Below are 19425 nucleotides of genomic sequence, written 5' to 3' on the forward strand. Positions count from 1 at the left end.
ATGCAAGTCAAAGTCCTTATTTTTCTAATCAAATAATATGATGACCACTAAAAATCCCATTTCTATCTTTGGATGCATTCTAACAATGTTTTTGTTTCATAGAGTTAAGGAGGTCTTGTAAATTGGGATTCTTCATTGTTCTAGTAAAAAGTAAGAAGTAAAAATTAAAAACTAGACGTTTTATGTCTAGTAAATTACGGAAATAATGTTTAAATTTAAAAGCTTTACAACTCCCAACACGTAAAAAGGTGAATTATAAAAATAACTAAATAAGTTTCAAACTCAAAACTTCTACTTTAACACTATAAATCACTTCGTTTTCGTATTAACTTGGCCAATAACAAAATAAATATATTTACAAAGAAAACATATTGATCATAATTGGCACACAAATTGGGTGGAACATGGGTTGAGTTTGACCATTTAACAGAAACATAGCCCGATTACCTCTGAAGGGTCGATATCAGTGGAGTATCCATACAAACTTACGTGATTAATCATTCCCAAAAAGAGAATCTGATGGTTCCAACTTCCCATAAAAGTTGAGAATAGAGCGATCCTGGATTTGGAGTATTTGTAAAAGTCAAATTGGATGGCCTTTAAAAATATATTCTGGATTTTTTAAGGGTATATTTGATATAGAAAATGCTATTTATTAAGATGTTATACTGTTATATAAATGGAATGGTGTGATTGTAAAAATTTGTTATTAATTTTTTTAAAACAAGTTCTTGTTAATTTATAGGCTGATTTTTCTCTATGATACTCGGGTAATAATTTACTAAATAATATTGTTTATTTAATGTTAATTATAAAAGATAATAAGAGCATAAAAATAAATTAATTTAAGAAAAAAATGAAATTAAATTTGTCCTACGCCGGCACGTAGGTTGGGAATCAAACAAGAAAGAGTAGGATAAAACGCTGGTGAAAAACATTATTAAACCAAATATGGTCTAACTCACTTCTTATTAGTCAGTCCAGTTCTTCTTCTTCTTCTTCCAAGGGCTTTTTGATCTATGAATCGGACTTTACAAGCTCTTAAACTCGAAACTAACTTGGTGGGTCATCTCAAAACCGGATTTTTCCATCTGGGTCGGGATTGAAACCTCAAGAAACGTTTTCGAAATCTTGGATTTGCTGTGATTGGCAAAAGAAAAAAGAAGTCTAAGAATGGGCGGTAGTGAACCAGCAGTACTGAAATTCTGAGTTGGATTTGCATTCTGGGGCTGGGTTAGATTGAGGTAGTTCGTTTTTCTTTAATGTGGTGGTTTTCTTGACGAGTTTAAAGTGAGTTCGTGGTCATGGCTCGGCGTCATGGATGGCAACTACCAGCACACACATTTCAGGTAAAAACTATATACTTTTGGTAGTCTGTTAAATTCTCTTTCAAAAATGTGGCTTTTTAAAGGGATTTTAGTGAATGGTAACAATGCGGGGGCTTTTGTTGTATATAAAGTCAATACCTTTTTTTTTTTTTTTGGGTTTTTGTTGGTCGCTGATACTTCCTTTGAATCTAGTTTAACTGTTTTTTTTTGTTTAATTGTTTTTTTGTTTATCTTAAACTATGTTGGAGTTAGGAACTGTGAGTGTGTACCTAGTTGGTTGCTAAGACATCTGGGAAACCAACTAGGTTGCTGAGATTTTTTAATTTTTATTTTTATTCATGTGTTATGTTGCTTTGCATTTTGAAGAAAGGAACATTTTTAAGGGTCAATTTATGGCAAAATTGGTATCTTAATTTTTATAATTTGTCAAACTACTTTAACAACTGCCCGGTTTAGGTTGTCTCCGTGAGAATGGGGACAGTAAGGCACAATTAGAATCATGTTATATTAACAATTTGTTATCATGCTTCATGGGTAGCTGGATCCATGATTTGGGAAGCCTTGAGAGTTGGTACATGGTCTTCACCTTCTATGTGATTTTGACAATGAATATACTGATGCTCATTTCTCCTTCTGTTACAGGTTGTGGCTATAACGGTTTTTTTCTTGCTCTCTGTTGCATATTATGCCTTCTTTGCCCCATTTCTTGGCAAGGAAATCTTTGAATATGTGGCTGCTGGTGTTTATTCTGTATTGGTAAGCCTGATACTAAAGTTTTTCTTTTCCCTTTATGATTCCAGGTTGGGTAATTTGGTCTTTATCTCATTTCTTGACTATCATTTCAGGCACTCTCTGTATTCATTCTTTATGTTCGATGCACAGCTATTGATCCTGCCGATCCTGGAATTCTGCTTGAAGCTGACAAGACATCTGTTTATAAAGCACGCAATGACACAGGTGGTTAGTGTTTTTCAGTTCAATTTTGTTTAAATTGCATTTTGTGTTTACATCATACTTAAAGAAGTATCACATTAGAGATTCATGCCAAGGTCCCCAAAGAGTATTGGACCAGTAGGGGGAAAAAAAGAGAGTATTGATTGATGTCCTGAAAAGTTGTCCACAACCAGATGATTGTAATCACTATAGGATGTCAAATTTTCACCAGGGAACCTCCTTGATATGTTCAGCCTCTGTTTTTTTGCAATTTAATTGCAGAAGCGGAGTTTTCTTAACTGAAATGAGAATGAACCTCATTTTTTTCCTTGTTGGTAGACCAGTACATAAATTTAGGATATCTGCACCTCCTTATGCCTTTGTACTTTTCAAATTCTCATCAAAGTGGCATGGTGTGTAATTGCTATCTTAGGGAATGCATCTGCCATTGAAGAACCCATCAAGATAGGATTAAAGGATGGAGGAAGATCTCGTAGGCATAGTTCGAGTTGTTGTTCAAAACTTGGAGGTTTTTTTTGTGGTTTTCTTGTAAAAGAAGATTGCCGCAGAGATGATCTTCTACAGCAACAACCTGGAGATGAGGATGCTTTATTTTGCACATTGTGTAATGCTGAGGTACAGGATTCTTACTGGCAAGGTTTATTTTGATGGAATAAAAAACCAGAAAAGAAGAATTTCATTTCAATTGCATTTAACATGGTTTGCATATATAGCACTGCTCTTTCCCCTCCCAAACGTGCACCCAGATGAAAGAAAAACTGAAAAAATAAAAAGAAAACAAAAACATTTATACAGAACAGCAATTCAAAGTCTTGGGTAAACTCCTGATATCTGGTTCATTTAGTGGCCTGTATTTGAATTTTCATTAATTGATGTAGCACTTCGCATCTTGATTCTCCTTTTATGGAGGTGATCTTCAGATGTTCCCAGTGTTTTTTAGGCCCTCGGGGATTTAAACATTGAGACATACATATAGTTGATTCGTTGAAGAGGCAAATTAAGGTGTACAGAAGGAGTTGTGTGCATATGAGCAGATGCTTATTGCTGAAAAGTGGCAAAACTTGCACTTGCTAATGAGAGAGATTATACCTTTACCTTTGATAATTTGTGGAATGAGATTTGTGTGTATCTAAACACTTCTTTTTATTTACTTTTTAAAGTCATGTAAAGGAAAGTGGATTTGACCACTGCAACACCTACGGTTTGGTTTATATTTGCCTCTTGAGGATTGTTTGGAGGCTCACCTCATGTTCTGCTTTGCATGTTAGGTATACATACCTTAATATAGATACGTCACTTGTGAACAATATTCTTCATTTTATTTTTTAATGTTTGTTGGTAAATATACTGTTATAGAAGAATGGGGGAGTTCATATTTATCGCATTATGTTGCATGGTGCTTTTCATTAGAACCTTGGGTTAGTCTGATCTTCATTTACATATTAAACCACTAATGAGAAGAGTTGTGCTATGAGGATCATGTTGTGTGTTTTTTATTTTTTATTTTTTTATTTCTGTAGGTACGTAAGTTCAGCAAACATTGTAGAAGTTGTGACAAATGTGTCGATGGATTTGATCATCATTGTCGGGTAAGCTTTACAAATGCTCTAATGTTTGTCCTTGTCAGTCTGTGGCTTCATGTACTTTAAGACCTTGACTTATTTAAAAATATCTCATAGTGGTCCAAAAAGGATTGTAGATGATTGCAATTATGTCACATGATTGCTACTTATAAAAAAAAAATTTATGTCACATAATTGCAATTTTAAGAGTGATACCCCTAGTTTTGCTTAGTATCTCTAAATATCCAACCTATATCTCTAACTATTTTGATTGGCATGACTAAAGTTATCCACATCTATGGTGCAGTGGTTGAATAACTGTGTGGGGAGGAAAAATTATATGACATTCGTGTGCCTTATGGCAGTGAGCCTTGTTTGGGTAAGTTTTAAGAGAAGATCCTTGTTTGGACTTCTCATTACCTTGGATGATGACTTGTTTATTTTGCTTACATCCTCCAATCTGAACTTGATTTATTCTCTTGAGTTCTTTTACTTGTGTGCATAACAGCTTATTGTTGAATGCGGGGTTGGCATTGCTGTGCTTGTCCGGTGCTTTGTTGATAAAAAAGGTACAGAGAATCAGATAGCTGAGAAACTTGGAGTTGGATTCTCCAGGCCGCCCTTTGCTACTGTGGTGGTATGTTCACTGCTCTGTATGCCTTCAGATTGTATTATTAATATTTTTAGATGTTATTATGATTTTATCTCTGACATGGTTTTTGTAGATAATACTAATATAGAACAATTTATTTATAAGCCTATTAGAATTACCATGGTCTGGCATTTATCATCCATGCTGAGAAATGTCTCATCAGGCATATCCACCTGTTTCTTTCTTTCTTGGACATTTTATGAATCTTTCATATTGGATTCTTCTTGGTAAGAAAAATGGCAAAGAATCCGAAAGAATCTATAGTTTAGAGACCATTAATGTTATTACGTATGAAGTTCTCATTCAGGGATTCTGTCAACTGGATAAAGTGGGCCTTATTTTGGCTTCTTCTCACATAATCCTACTAGGCTCTTTGCATAATGTCTAACTCAAAGATTCTGTCAATGGAACTGATATATAGTTTGGCTGTTTTTGTCTCCTCATTTTATTCTATGGGGTTTTATGTGTCTATAATTTATGCAGCGCTTCTACATTATAAAGCCAAGCTACAGGTTTGTATCACACTGAGATTTCGTTCTTTTTTTTGTTTGTTTTTCTGGGTATTGATTAATGGCAACCTTTTGCATCTGTTGAGGTTGTTTCTGCTTGAAATGTTTTTAAATGGATGCAGTATCCCCAATTCTCAGTTCAATTTTACAGTGTTTCTGCTATAATTCTCTTCTTTTGGTGAATAATTAAATCAATCTTCACATATTGGAGTGACAAAGGAATTGTGAAGTCTTAACAACATGAACTTTAAAATGGTTACAGGCCTTATGCACAGCTGTTTCTTTTTTGGCCACTGTGCCTTTGGGGGAACTATTCTTTTTCCACATGATTCTGATTCGAAAGGTGTGTTTCTTAAATCGCCTACCCTCCCTCTCTACCTATCTAAACATGCATGTGGTGAACCTCCATTGTTTTTGCTGCAGGGTATTACCACATACGAGTATGTCGTTGCCATGAGAACACAAAGCGAACCACCTGGACTGTCTCTAGATGGCGGTGATCAACAAAGTCTGGCATCATCACCAACCAGTTCAGCTGTGACTGCTATAAGTGGCAAAAGCTCTCTTGGAATGGGCTTGCAATATAAAGGTGCTTGGTGTACCCCTCCAAGAATCTTCATGGACCACCAGGTATTAGCTTACCACCTACATTTCATAAATAGGTGACAAGGATCTAGAATGACTCTTTTGATTTGGGAAGAGTTTGGTCCAGCTAAATTCATGATTATATTATCTAACAAATTTATTAAAGGAGCAATTAAGCTAGGCTTGGGCATGCTGTCACATGCATTGTTGTGTGGTTCTTCATTAAAATGAACTTTGTGCAATAATGATAAATTTTTGGGTCTCTAATGAATAGGATGAGATTATACCACATTTGGAGCCTGGACGCCTACCCTCGACGGTGGATCCAGATGCAGTGCAGTCATCTGACATGGGGAAAAGATTACCCCAGCGTCCGGTCCGAATCAGTGCATGGAAACTTGCTAAATTGGATTCTAATGAGGCAATTAAAGCGGCTGCAAAAGCTAGAGCATCATCATCTGTGCTTCGTCCACTTAGTTCTCGACATCATCCATACGATGTTGATCATTTATCCAGTAGCAATGTGAGTGGAAGAAGCAGTCCAATCAGTACTGATCAAGGGTTTCACAATAGAAATGCTAGAGCTGGAACATCGAGGTTATCTCCTCCCAAAAGCTCATATCCACCCAGTCTTGTCAGCAAGGAAGATAGTGAAACATGCCATCATAGCATTAGTAACCTTAGCAGTCCTCAACTCTCTAACGTTACACCTTCACGATTGGAGCAGCAAACAGTCAACGTAGATCACTTCAATCCTATTTATCAATCATCGGCAGATCAATCTCCTTCATCAAGGAGACAAAGTGAACAAAATGAAAATCCAGTTCGTGAGAATGTGGCACGAATGCCTATGAGAAATAACAACTTGGGTGTTGCAGAAAACACGAGATCTTCAGTCTACTGGGATCAAGAGGCTGGGCGTTTTGTTTCTTCGTCTTCGAGAAGTTTTGGATCAGAGCTATTGTACACAGGTCAATCAATATTTTTTGGTGGCCCTGTTGTGAATGAACAGCAGCCCAGAGGATCAAGAAATGGCAGCAGCTCAGGGTCTGCTAGCCTGGATAGAGGTTCTACATCAAGTTACTATCAGCAGGGTAGATCACAGAGGGGAGGCCAGCTTCCTGTCTTTGTTCCAAGTGATTCCCGACAAAACCAGTTCTCTTCTAGATTGCCTTGAACAACAAGCCACTGATTTCTTTTTCAGATATACAGAGCTAGAGCCTGGATTTTTTTTTTTTCAATTTAATTTTGATTTTACCGTTATGTGCAGCTCTTGGATTTTCTGTGCCATGTTGCTAAGCTGTGGGTTAACACATTCACCATTTCATTCCGAGGGTAGAGGGTTTTAATTTCTAACAATTATGATGACTGGATCTGGGATTTGTTAACCAAATGCATAGATTGGCTTCGTTTGTTGATTTTTTTTTTTTAAACAAAAATATTGGCCTCTTAAACGGTGGATTGTCCAGCTACATTACAATACTTCACTCACTCCCAGTTCATCAACCCATCCAACCAGGCAAACTTGTTTTTTCAACCAAAAATTAAGAAAACACCATTTAAAGAGATTTTTCAAATCGAACCCATAAACAAAAAATTCAAAATACAAAACAATTTTATATATATATATATATATATATATATATATATTACCTTTATGTTACTTTTTTTCACAAAAAAAAGAAAAAAAATCAAAGCATAATAACAAGCATACTACTAACTCAACTGTTTTACTAACTCAACTGTTTGATGTAGAATGTAATTGGATCCACTTGTTTGCAAATTTTCAAATCGAACCCATAAACAAAAAATTCAAAATACAAAACAATTTTATATATATATATATATTACCTTTATGTTACTTTTTTTCACAAAAAAAAGAAAAAAAATCAAAGCATAATAACAAGCATACTACTAACTCAACTGTTTTACTAACTCAACTGTTTGATGTAGAATGTAATTGGATCCACTTGTTTGCAAATGGACAACTGGACCCCAGTATAAGTGTTGCTTTGGTAGAGTTGGGGACGCCCATGTGATTTTGCATTGTTCAACGTCTCAATCTCGAAGAAACCTTCTCTCCCTCCCATGTGATCCGAATTCATGCAATGATTGAATGCTGACTTTTACATACTAATGGTGTAAGCTCCATCTTAAAAAATATATATACAATAGTTGGAATTGTTTCTTTTGTTAGAATAATGCAAGCTGTTCTCATTTATCAATTCATAGCATATGTAAAACGTTATTGAAAGGCATTATTAGCATGGCCGAAGGAAAGGTTGTGTCTGAGAATTAATAATAAATAATTTTTTAAAGAATCATCAAACAAGCAAGTCGTTGTAGTATAGTGGTAAGTATTCCCGCCTGTCACGCGGGTGACCCGGGTTCGATCCCCGGCAACGGCGCTTACTTTTTTTCCTCGCTTGAGACATTGGTATTGGGCCGGTTCCATTTTGGGCTGCAGTCCTTTTTTGCGTCTCATTGATCTTGTAGATGCCAACCAACTATTCGCTGAAATGTCCTTCTGGCGATAGAAGTTAATAACCCATGGGCCATAGAAGTTAATAACCTTGGGCCCGTTTAAATTTGTAGTTTCAACACTGCGATTTTTGCAATCCTTCTAGAGGCCAGTTGCTTTATATTGTTGTGGCTAATATGATTTTTTATATATAATTCAAATCACATAGATGAGCCTGCCAATAATTCATGGCCAGTGTGTCGCATAACAACCTCATCATAAATAAAGTTTAAGGAACTGGTTTTTGGTTTTTTGTCCCGATGATTCTTCCAAACTGGGTTATGGTTATTAAACTGAAATATGTTTATAGAATATATTATCTTCCATTGCATTTTTAACGGATTCATTTGGTGCAAATAATCTCTGAAAGTCTTTTCCTTTTGGTTCCAGGGGCATAATTGAGTTTTCATTTAGACCCTTTCTTTCACATTTGTGACCGTGAAATAACCCACAATTTTAGGTGAATTCCCCTCCCTACTCCTGCTCTGTCTAAAATCAGTTAAAGAATGGCAAACTCGAAATTACATCTCAAAGGGATGGGCAATCTCCCACTATTCCCAACCGTCGCTCTTCCTGATCCGTACATTCCCGGTTCAATACCGTTAGAAGAAAAAAACAGAAGCATAAAACCAAACCGAAACCTTCAAAACTGGCCTTAACAGATAGACAATGCTTCTTCATGCTGTCTTGAATCCTCCCAAAGTCTCTGTGCGCACACCCTTTTGCCCTCAACCTCGTAAAAATTTCTGTTGAATTGAATGTGGGGTCGTGGATCCTCTCAAAGTATTGTTCTTGACACTCATAGTAATATCTAAGGGGCTTGTTAGGGAGTTGTAAATGGCGGGAGGCGGTGAAGGTGCCACTCCTGCAAGGGAGCTCGATCAGACGCCGACATGGGCCGTTGCGGTGGTTTGTGCGGTTATCGTGATGATTTCTATAATTTTGGAGAAAGTTCTTCATATGGTTGGAGAGGTAATGCATTATATTAAGGTTGATGCATGAGAAATATACTTTCAATCTCTCTCTAGATTTGGTTTAGTAATAACTTTAGAGAATCTTTTTGGAAATTTGACTCCTTTGGGGTTAATGGGTGTGTCCAAGGCATTGAATTTCCTCTTGTTTTGGTTTCATAAAGAGAGAAATTAGAAAATATGGATGTGGGTTGTGTGATTTAAGTCATAGGTTTCTGCTATTGGATGGTCTTGATCATGTTTCTTCCTTTGAAGAATGATATCTGGAAATGTCTCTGTTATTGCATGACAAGTATTTGTTCTTTGTTTTTTCTTGTTTTTCTATTTTTTTCCGCCTGTAAGTAACCTTTTCTGAAAAACTTAACCTGTCATTTTTCTCAGTGGTTTCGAGAAAGAAAAAAGAACGCTTTGTTTGAAGCTCTCGAGAAAATTAAAGGCGGTAAAAGCACCAATTCTGTTTCTTAGTATTTCTATTAGTTTTGGTTTATGCAGTTGACCAGTAATATTATTTCTCTTCCTTCCTGTTTAATTTTTGCAGAGCTTATGGTTTTAGGCTTTATTTCTTTACTCTTAACGTTTGGGCAAAGCTACATTTCTAGAATATGCATTCCCATGAAGGCTGCAGATACAATGTTGCCTTGCCCCCTTAGAGACGGGAGCCACTATAAAGAAACACAGCCACATGATGAGCCTCAGAAGGGCGAGGGGGAACATCATCGCAAGCTCCTATGGCATGAGCGTAGATATCTAGCAGCTGAGGGCGGAGGTGCAGCTTGCAAGCCGGTAAGAATCTTACTGACAAGAATCTAAGGCTTGGTCGACCGAGTTGGCTGTTTCAGAATATCTGGTCGTTTTCTAGTTGTTGGAATGAATTAATATGCCTTTTAAGGTATCCATTAAGTTGGATTTGGTGGTTATGATTTGTGACCATTGGATCACATGATTTGGACTGTTAGATGTGTCCAAAATCACTAAATATGACTCTTTGTCATCTTCATAAACACAACACAATTTTCTATTCTCCTACAACCTTCTTTTGTGCAATTCTCATTGTATCTTGAGAATGATTTTACCAAATCCCCTTAACACTTAGAAATGGGACAAAATATTTATATCGTTGCTGCGATTGAGGCCTTGAACTCTCTTGATAAGTGAGTGATGCTAAATACGTGAAATATTTAATTGAAATAAGAGGTGAATTTCGAGCACAATGTTCGAACTCAAAACTTATACCATCATAAATCACCATTCATCTCAAAAGCTTAAGTTAATAGGAAATAGTGAATTTAATTATTCAATTAATATTATAATATTATTGAATTGGGGCATTCATTCCCTTTCCTTGTCATAATGACTGATGCAATTCTTCATTTTCCTGCTGTAGGGGTTCGTGCCACTTATATCTGTGAATGGTTTGCATCAGTTACACATCTTCATATTCTTTTTAGCAGTATTCCATGTGATATACAGTGCCTTAACAATGATGCTTGGAAGATTGAAGGTGGGTATGGATTCAGGTTTATCCATATTTGTTAACTGTAAAGGGTGTTTGGATCAAACGGATTCTCTATTTTTGCAGATTCGTGGGTGGAAGGTTTGGGAACGGGATAGCATAAATGACCCTGAATTCATGAATGGTATGTTAGTGATTGATGACAATCACTTACTATTTGTTGCTATTGAATTTTGTAGTTTATGTTGCATTTACTTCCTTCTTTAGTGCTGAATTGGGTGTGTGCTAATTGTTCAGATCCTACAAGATTCAGGCTTACTCATGAGACATCGTTTGTAAAGGATCACAATAGTTTCTGGACTAAATCACCGGTCACCTTCTACTTTGTAAGAAATTATCTCTCTTAGCGTCTGTTTTCAATTTGTTTGAAGATGGAATTCTTGAAAGCCTGTGATTGTTCATGTAATGCTTGAATGTTCCATTCTTTCAGGTCTGTTTCTTTCGACAATTCTTTCGGTCTGTTCGTAGGGCTGACTACTTGGCTTTGCGACATGGATTTATCACTGTGAGTTTCTTCATTGCAATACAAGAATATTAGGATCATCTTTATATGGTAACTATTGGATAGATTGATTGTTTCCTTGTTATAGGTTCATTTAGCACCTGGAAGTAAGTTTGACTTTCAGAAATATATCAAGAGGTCTTTAGAAGATGACTTCAAGGTCGTTGTGGGAATCAGGTAAAGTGCCAAACAGTTCTTAACATTCTGTTGTTGGTTAGCAGTTTACTTTCCTGACATTGAGATTATGGGGTGATAATCATTCCATATGTCCTCACTTTTTTCTTCATGTTGCTGACAGTCCAATACTATGGGCTTCGGTTGTGATCTTTCTGCTTGTTAATGTTAGTGGTTAGTCTTTCTTCTTCTGTGTCTTTTTTCAATTTCTGCAATGGAGTTAGTTTTTCCCTTTGGTAATATTAACAAGTAGTGTTCATATTTCACACTCGACATTAACAAGGATGCAATTTTTATCCTTTGCAGGATGGGACGCTATGGTTTGGGTGTCCATACTTCCTCTAATTGTAAGAAACTTGTCATAGAAATTTATCTCAGTATGTGGCTTATAATTCAAGGACTAATGGTTGGGGTCCTTTAAAGGTGATATTGGCAGTTGGGACAAAGCTTCAAGGAATAATAACAAATATGGCACTTGAAATCAAAGAAAGGCATGCAGTGGTCCAAGGAATACCTCTGGTGCAAGTCTCTGACAGGCATTTTTGGTTTAGTTGGCCTCGATTAGTTCTTTATCTCATCCATTTCGTCTTGTTCCAGGTACTAGTGAGTTTCCTCCTATTCTTTTGCTGTGATATAGCATAGGTAACCACAGAGATTCAGCAGGGTAGAACCAGAGCTAGTGTCAACTGTTTTTTGAGTGAAAATAATGTGTTTTTTTAGAAGCTGCATTTTTACAAGTTAAGATTTATGGAGATTTTCTAACAAGCTGACTCTTACTTGTCCAGAATGCATTCGAGATAACATTTTTCTTTTGGATATGGGTAATAAATCTTCACCTTTTTCATATTATTTCTATATTCACTGCTGGAATTCTTAATGCTCACTCTTGTTGCAGTATGAGTTCGGCTTGAGATCTTGTTTTCATGAGGATTTTGCTCTCATAATTTTTAGAGTTGTCCTCGGGTAAGTCATAGTTCTTGCACATATCTGTATGAAAATTCTTCAATACACCTATAACATTATATCAGTATAAAAATTCCTAAACTCCTATACTGTACTGGTTCTTTGATGTCATTCTTCCTCGAAGGTGCCTTCATGAACATTCTAATTCATATTATTGACATTGGACTCTCCAAATAACAGGGTAGGAGTCCAAATTGTGTGCAGCTATATCACACTTCCTCTGTATGCCCTTGTTACTCAGGTATGCTGATTATTTCTACAGCTTTTATTACATCTTTCTTACAAACTCAACAACAAAATTTAAACCACTAGTCTTCACCTGATGATTATTCTGGCAACTGGCAATCAATCTTACCTTTTTTCGGGGTGAAATTTCAGATGGGATCAACCATGAAGAAGTCAATCTTTGACGAACAAACTTCCAAGGCCTTAAAAGAGTGGCATAAAAAGGCTGTAAAGAAGAAGAACGATGTGAGGGGACCAGCTTCACCCCGGGCTTTGAATGGAAGCAGCCCTGTTGACTCACCTCTGCAATCCCCAGAACATGCACATCTACGCAACCATGCGCCTGGTGCGGAAGCAGACAGGTCTTCTCCTAAACGAACGGCAGACATCATGGCCAGCGTGGATCTTTCACGGGAACAACGTTCGATGAGCAACGATGGCTTCCGCGACCTTCTAAGTGGACCTTGACTGTTGTGATTCTGATGGTCTCTGTGTTGGAAAGATTTGAGAACCTTGACGTTGTATTTGCAGATTTTTACAGTCTTCTTAGAATATATGTTTTCATATTGAGAGCCCTCCTATTAGGATGCGGTTTCTTCAATAGAAATTTGACATTTAGTGTAAAAACACTAGATATAATAATGTAATAGTCTTATGAACTTTTTTTAGTCTTTTTAACCCAATGTCCACCACTTACCACTGATCTCTTCACTCACTTCGGAGCCTTCAACACAAGAGTTTCCAAAACAAACCGAAACTGTAGCTCGGGTGGTTTTATTGATGACTATTTTGTCATGAGAAAAAAATTTATTTAGTACGAAAAGTTATATTATTTTTTGGTGTTTCAAGTTGAGGTGTCTGCTTGCTATTGAAAGATGCAAAATACCTAATTTAGGTTGCCATCTAATTGAAGTTAAGGCTAATACTTTTTCATATTAGATTGATACTAAATTATTTTCCTTTAGGTTTGATTATAATTTTCCACCATATGATAAATGTCGAAAAATACGATAAAAAATATAATACCCGATTACTCGTAATCATCAATGTGCACGAGTAGGGATATAAGCGTAATTTTGGTTGAAGGGAAGGGGATAGGGATATATGCGGCATTGGGCGGTTTATAACCTTGGCTTGTGTATTTCAACGGCCATGGCTTCGGTTAGGAGCTTCGACAAATGGACCGTTGATCATCGTCATCTTCTTCAACCCTCTGCAAAACCCACCACAAACCAAGCACAGTGTCCAAAGCAGGCTGTTTTTCCAATACCCATTTCGAGAAGGTCCGCAATTCTGATTTCTTCTCTGCCTTTCAGCCTCATTTCGCACTCTCCACCATCAGAGGCCAGAGAGCGACGCAAAAAGAAGGCCATCCCTCTTGAAGACTACCTCACTAGCCGTTTGTCACTCTTCTTTTCTTTCCGTTAACCTTTCACGTATTGTAATGTGTATGTGGGTTCATGGCTTGCTTCGATTTCTTGTAATGGTTTTGTGGTTTTTTAAATGTTGGTAACATAGTGTTGTGCGATTAGTTGTATTGATTAATATTTTTAATCTTGTTTGTGTTGTAATTGTGAAGAATAATTTGGTTTAAAACAATTATGAATGATAATTGATGGATAATGGGGCAATTGAGCTGTACCTGTGAGTTCATTTGGGTGTTTTTGCCAGGAATTTGTGGCACACTTGGATTATTGCTTCAAAAAGTTTGAATTTTTTTTTTTTTTTTTTTTGTTTTGTAGGGTTTCACTTTTTTCACAATTTTTGTTACTTTAATTTATAAATTTTTCATAATTACATAATGTACAGACTTCCAAAAATATTTTATAATTTCAAAATTTGAAAAGGGGGGGGGGGGGGGGACAAGGGTAAGAACATTGAGGGAGAATATCATTGATGACAATGAAGATCATAAAATGGCCTGTCTCAGACTCTCAGAGGACCTGTCTCTTTGTGTTTGTGGTTTTATTTTTAAGCCAAACAAACAAATTCTTTCCTGCATGCCTGATATATTGATTTCGTGACTAAGTGTTGCTATGAAGTATGTGTTCAATATGGAAAGGGTGTATGTATTGCGGATGATATGGTCTCAGCATATACTAATTGAAACACGTCAATTTGCATGATTAATTTGCTAATAGCTTCAAAAGTTATGGGGAAAAGGCAGTTGTGAGCATTCTTAGTTAGTGTTTGAACTTACTGTATTTTGCTTTCTGCTACCTAATTTGAAGCAGCTGATGGCTTAAAATACTATGACGTGGTTGAGGGAAAGGGTCCAGTAGCTGAAAAAGGATCAACAGTTCAGGTTTGACTGTGATGTGAGTTGAAGATATTCTGTTTTCATATATATATGGATAGAGATTCACCTTTGTATTGGCTCATACTCTACAGGTGCACTTTGACTGTATGTACCGTGGGATTACGGCTGTGTCAAGTCGAGAATCTAAACTCTTAGCCGGAAATCGTAGTATCTCCCAGGTTCTTGCCTTTGCCTCTGTGCGTGTGTGTAAGAGAGAGCACAACTTTTTTTAATCAGAACTAATAGCTAGACTCGCTAATCCACAGTTCATTGTGATTTAGCCGTACGAGTTCAAAGTTGGAGCTCCTCCAGGCAAAGAAAGGAAGCGTGAATTTGTAGACAACCCAAATGGTTTGTTTTCTGCACAGGCAGCACCAAAACCGCCGGCAGCTATGTACTCAATAACCGAGGGGATGAAAGTAGGGGGAAAGGTGAAAGCATGTTCCCTTTTTTCGTCAAAATATGCTCTTTGAAGGCAGCAATTTTTCTCTTAGTTTCTTATCATCTTTATGCTGTTAAACTTATGATCCTCTATTTTTCTTTCTTCTAAATCATCTCTTATTGCAGCGAACTGTGCTTGTTCCTCCAGAGGCTGGATATGGCCAAAAGGGAATGAACGAGATCCCAGTAAGCCCTTCAATCTTGAATTTCTTCTATATCTTTTGTGCACTCGTACTTTTTTTGTGTTGCTGTGATAGCTTCATCTATCTTCTACTATAATGTTTGATATCATCGTTTTGTGTAGAAAGTAAAAGTGAACAAAGTAGCAAAAAAAAAAAAAAGGTTATATATATGATATGATGAACATTATATGCATGTTCTTCTTGCCTGAGAAAAATTTGGGGTTCTGACTTGTGCTCCCTAAAATAATTGTGAACTTTTGCAGCCTGGAACTACATTTGAACTAAATATTGAGCTTTTGCAAGTAGTACTCCCTGCATGAAAGTAAGCTTGTTCTGCGCCATGAGAAGCTCATGGTGATTGAATCTCTCCCTTTGTTGGTTTTGATTGGAACGACTGCCATCTTGTTCCAAATGGCAATAGTTTCAGCTAATGATTCTTTTGTATGAAGAACAGAAGAAGCATAAGTTTCACCTAGGGTCCAGCTTGTTTAGGTATCTACATTGTCTGTGTACAATTGGGACAACCATTTTAGCTGTTCCTGCACGCATAGTCGCATACGGTTTTGATTGAGATTGTATAAAATTATTAACATTAATTCCTTCAAGATTATGAATTTCTTTTTCATATGTTTTACTGTGCTTGTTAACACGTAACATCATAGAATGTCGTGAAATGCCTTGCAAATACATACAAAAGATATACGTGTATAAAGAACCACGGAAAAGGGAGAATTAATATATATGTAATCTATGAGATGTGACACTTGATAATTCAATATAGTCTTTGAATAGCTTAAGGAAAAAAAAAATTATATTGTTTGGATATTAGCTCCAAAGAAAAAAAAATTATGTCTCCAAATATATATACCTGTCAACATGCAACATCATAATAATAAAAAAAAAATCAACTACCATTTAATTGATAATATTTTTCTAAATTTTTAATTGTGACAATGTTCTTTTTTAAGCTATCGAAAAATTGACAATGCAACAAGTATCACACGGTTATCTTGGAATGCACAAAGACAAATTAATAACGAAAAAAAAAAAAAAGTGCTACGAAGACAAATTAAACTACGTACTCACACAATACTTAATACATTAAAATAATGAGGCATGTTACACATTATTTTTTCAACTATCTTTCAATCTTTTTTTTTTTTTTGTATTTTCGAACTTATGTGAATCTCACACAAATTCAATAGTAGATTCGTCTATTTATTATAAATAAATGAGTGAAAAATAGAATAAAAAAAATATACTCAATCATTTCTTAAGATTGGCCGCGAGCGTCACGTTAAGGCCCTACCATGAGCAAGACTTCGGGGGAGGGAGTACATAGCAGGCATCATGGCCAGATTCAAACGAGGATTTTTTATTTGGAGTCAAATATGAATACTATGTCAAACTTAATTTTTAATTTTTAAAATTAAAAAATATATATTTTTTTTAATATAATAAAACAATTCAAGAAGGAAATTTGCTTTCCCCACCACACAGTTGGGCCAGTTCCATCCATGGCTGAAAAAGAGGAGAGCAAGAAAGGTGAGATGGAGAAAAGAGCGATACCCCTCCTCACTCCCCACAGGTTGGGAAACTTCAACCTCTCTCACAGGTCTGTAAAGTTTTAAACCCTGTACTTAATTCTTAAATATTGGTTGCGTTTCTCTATTAAAGACTTGACGTTTAATGGATATGTGTAGGATAGTCTTGGCACCGTTGACAAGAATGAGATCTTACAACTTCGTTGCTCAATCGCATGCCGTTTTGTTTTACTCTCAGAGAACAACAAAGGGTGGCTTCTTGATTGGGGAAGCCTCTGGGATTTCAGACACTGCTCAGGGGTAATAATCTTGTTCGACAATTCTTGTGTACCTTCATTATTTTTATTCTTACAGAACCAGATTTTAGACAGACAAAAATCTCTTGCGCCTTAGACTTCAACGGCTAGCTGCAGCCTGCAGGTCTTCAATGGTTTGGCATGAGATCTTAGTTTAGCGATTCCTTTGAAACCCAACATGAATTACTCGAATTTTTTTTAAAGAATTACACCCTTTTGTGTACAGTATAAAATGTTTGGACGTTAGAAATCTCTCTCTCCCCAAATTCTTAAATTTCCATTTTCTGCTTGAAAACATCACACACACACACACACACACATATATACATATATATATACTTCTTACTAATATTCTTATTTTTGAAGTTACCCAAATACTCCTGGCATTTGGACAAGAGAACAAGTTGAAGCATGGAAACCAATTGTGAATGCTGTTCGTGAAAAAGGGGGGATATTCTTTTGCCAACTTTGGCATGCCGGGAGGGTTTCCGATTATAGTAACTTTTCTTTTCCCTAATCTTCTGTTCCTTGACTCGTACGTGATTAGCATGGTTAGGATTCTAATGGCATGCTCCATAATAGGTTATCAACCTGATGGCCAACCTCCAATATCTAGCACGGACAAGCCAATAACAGCTGAGATTAATGGCTCTAGCGCAGCAGATTACCCACCTCCTCGACGCCTAAATACTCATGAAATCTCTCAAGTTGTCAATGACTTCAGAATTGCAGCAAAAAATGCCATGGAAGCAGGTAATCCTTGACAGACACAGAAGTTTTCTGTTTGTTCTTTGTTTTAAAAAGTGTTCTGATTTGATACAAAAGTCAAAAGTTTTTTCTTGGTAGGATTCACGTCTGAAAAGTGTTTTGAATTGTCTGTTAAACGTTTTGAGAAAACAGAGCACTACAATATTTAGAGAAGTTGAATTGCAGAGTATATATTAATCCTCTTTTTCGGAAAAGAAAATTCACAATCAAACTTACAGGTTTTGATGGGGTGGAGATTCATGGAGCCAATGGGTACTTGCTTGATCAGTTCCTGAAGGATCAAGTCAATGATAGAACAGATGAATATGGGGGGAGCTTAGAAAATCGTTGTCGCTTCCCACTAGAAGTAGTTAAAGCCGTTGCTGACGAGATTGGAGCCGACAGAGTTGGCCTCAGGCTTTCTCCTTTCGCCGATTACAATGATTGTGGCGATTCCAACCCTGAAGCTCTTGGCCTTCACATGGCCGAGTCCTTGAACAAATATGGGATACTTTATTGTCATATGATTGAGCCAAGGATGATCACCCAGTTTGAGAAGAGTGAGACTAAACTTAGCCTGCTGCCCATGAGGAAGGCCTTCAAGGGTTCTTTCATTGTTGCAGGTGGATACAATAGGGATGGTGGAAATGAAGCAATTGCCTCTGGAAGTGCAGATTTAGTTGCTTTTGGACGCTTGTTTTTGGCCAACCCAGATCTGCCAAGGAGATTTGAGATCAATGCAGAGCTTAACAAATATGACAGAAGCACCTTTTACACATTTGATCCTGTTGTTGGATACACCGACTATCCGTTTCTTAAACTCGACACTAAAACCAATTAAATAGATCCGGATTCTCAGCAAATGTGACAGTATCTAAGGATTTGACCTGCCCGAACAAAGGGCGAATTGTCCGAAATATGCTCGGGCAGATGGCCCATAAAAACTCTAATATTTACTTAGCAAAATTGCTGCCATTTTTTTTAGCCAAATAATTTGATTTGAAATCTATCGATTGCTGTATACATTGGTCCTTTCTATGTCTGATAGAATCTCTACTTATCAGTTAAAGATCTGTTACTTGCATGCACTGACAAATATGTGTGTTTTGTATTCCTTTATGTTTCTTGAGGTTCTTCTTTTGTGCAGATATAAATCATCGATCATCTTTAACCAGGCAAGTTCCATAATAACATGACAAACCAAAAAGTCTATATTAGGATTGCGGTTTAAAAGAAAAAAATCCATAAAGAAGAGCTTTAAGCTAACACTCCTCACCACACACAAGCCTTAATAAGCAATAGAGCTGCGGGAAAGCCGTTGCTCGTTAGTAAGCACAATAAATTTCTTGCTGCATCCATGAACCCTAAACCCTAGAATTAGAAAGGATATAATCATAAGGACATGAGACAAGTCTGACACATTCCCATGAAGCTATTACTGAATGTGATTAACAATT

At 36.6% G+C, this 19425-nt stretch overlaps 4 protein-coding genes and 1 non-coding gene across 8 annotated transcripts; all 5 read left to right on the forward strand.

Moving 5' to 3' along the window:
* Positions 1-966: 966 nt before the first annotated feature.
* Positions 967-7008, forward strand: LOC132190146 (DHHC-type zinc finger family protein). 3 transcript variants are annotated; one of them, XM_059605046.2, is made up of 10 exons: positions 967-1349; positions 1971-2084; positions 2174-2288; positions 2695-2897; positions 3803-3871; positions 4152-4223; positions 4353-4481; positions 5268-5348; positions 5429-5635; positions 5865-7008. In XM_059605046.2, exons 1-10 carry the CDS (start codon positions 1305-1307, stop codon positions 6765-6767), a joined length of 1938 nt encoding a protein of 645 aa, XP_059461029.2. In that variant the 5' UTR covers positions 967-1304; the 3' UTR covers positions 6768-7008. The 3 variants fall into 3 exon arrangements, with proteins under 3 accessions (XP_059461029.2, XP_059461030.2, XP_059461031.2); XM_059605047.2 differs by having other exon boundaries at positions 2174-2285; XM_059605048.2 differs by lacking the exon at positions 2695-2897 and having other exon boundaries at positions 2174-2285.
* A 918-nt stretch (positions 7009-7926) lies between these two features.
* TRNAD-GUC (transfer RNA aspartic acid (anticodon GUC)) lies at positions 7927-7998 on the forward strand. The gene has a single exon. It is a non-coding gene; the product is annotated as a tRNA-Asp (tRNA).
* A 950-nt stretch (positions 7999-8948) lies between these two features.
* LOC132190148 (MLO-like protein 9) lies at positions 8949-12927 on the forward strand. Its single transcript, XM_059605049.2, has 15 exons — positions 8949-9083; positions 9464-9521; positions 9621-9865; positions 10467-10583; positions 10662-10719; positions 10833-10921; positions 11026-11100; positions 11186-11274; positions 11396-11445; positions 11578-11618; positions 11695-11868; positions 12057-12092; positions 12167-12234; positions 12415-12475; positions 12613-12927. Exons 1-15 carry the CDS (start codon positions 8949-8951, stop codon positions 12925-12927), a joined length of 1611 nt encoding a protein of 536 aa, XP_059461032.2.
* Positions 12928-13593: 666 nt separating this feature from the next.
* LOC132190150 (FKBP-like peptidyl-prolyl cis-trans isomerase family protein) lies at positions 13594-16132 on the forward strand. Of its 2 annotated transcripts, none has more exons than XM_059605051.2 (6): positions 13594-13858; positions 14694-14764; positions 14851-14937; positions 15040-15189; positions 15326-15385; positions 15645-16132. In XM_059605051.2, the coding sequence occupies exons 1-6, from the start codon at positions 13612-13614 to the stop codon at positions 15699-15701; spliced, it is 672 nt and encodes a 223-aa protein (XP_059461034.2). In that variant the 5' UTR covers positions 13594-13611; the 3' UTR covers positions 15702-16132. The 2 variants fall into 2 exon arrangements, with proteins under 2 accessions (XP_059461034.2, XP_059461036.2); XM_059605053.2 differs by lacking the exon at positions 15645-16132 and adding an exon at positions 15504-15618.
* A 750-nt stretch (positions 16133-16882) lies between these two features.
* Positions 16883-18989, forward strand: LOC132190149 (putative 12-oxophytodienoate reductase 11). Its single transcript, XM_059605050.2, has 5 exons — positions 16883-16996; positions 17085-17225; positions 17588-17718; positions 17804-17974; positions 18208-18989. Exons 1-5 carry the CDS (start codon positions 16899-16901, stop codon positions 18807-18809), a joined length of 1143 nt encoding a protein of 380 aa, XP_059461033.2. The 5' UTR covers positions 16883-16898; the 3' UTR covers positions 18810-18989.
* The last annotated feature ends 436 nt before the right edge of the window (positions 18990-19425 follow it).

Source organism: Corylus avellana, chromosome 9, assembly GCF_965113065.1.
Source record: "Corylus avellana chromosome 9, dhCorAvel1.hap1.2, whole genome shotgun sequence".
In the NCBI taxonomy this organism is placed as follows: domain Eukaryota; kingdom Viridiplantae; phylum Streptophyta; class Magnoliopsida; order Fagales; family Betulaceae; genus Corylus; species Corylus avellana.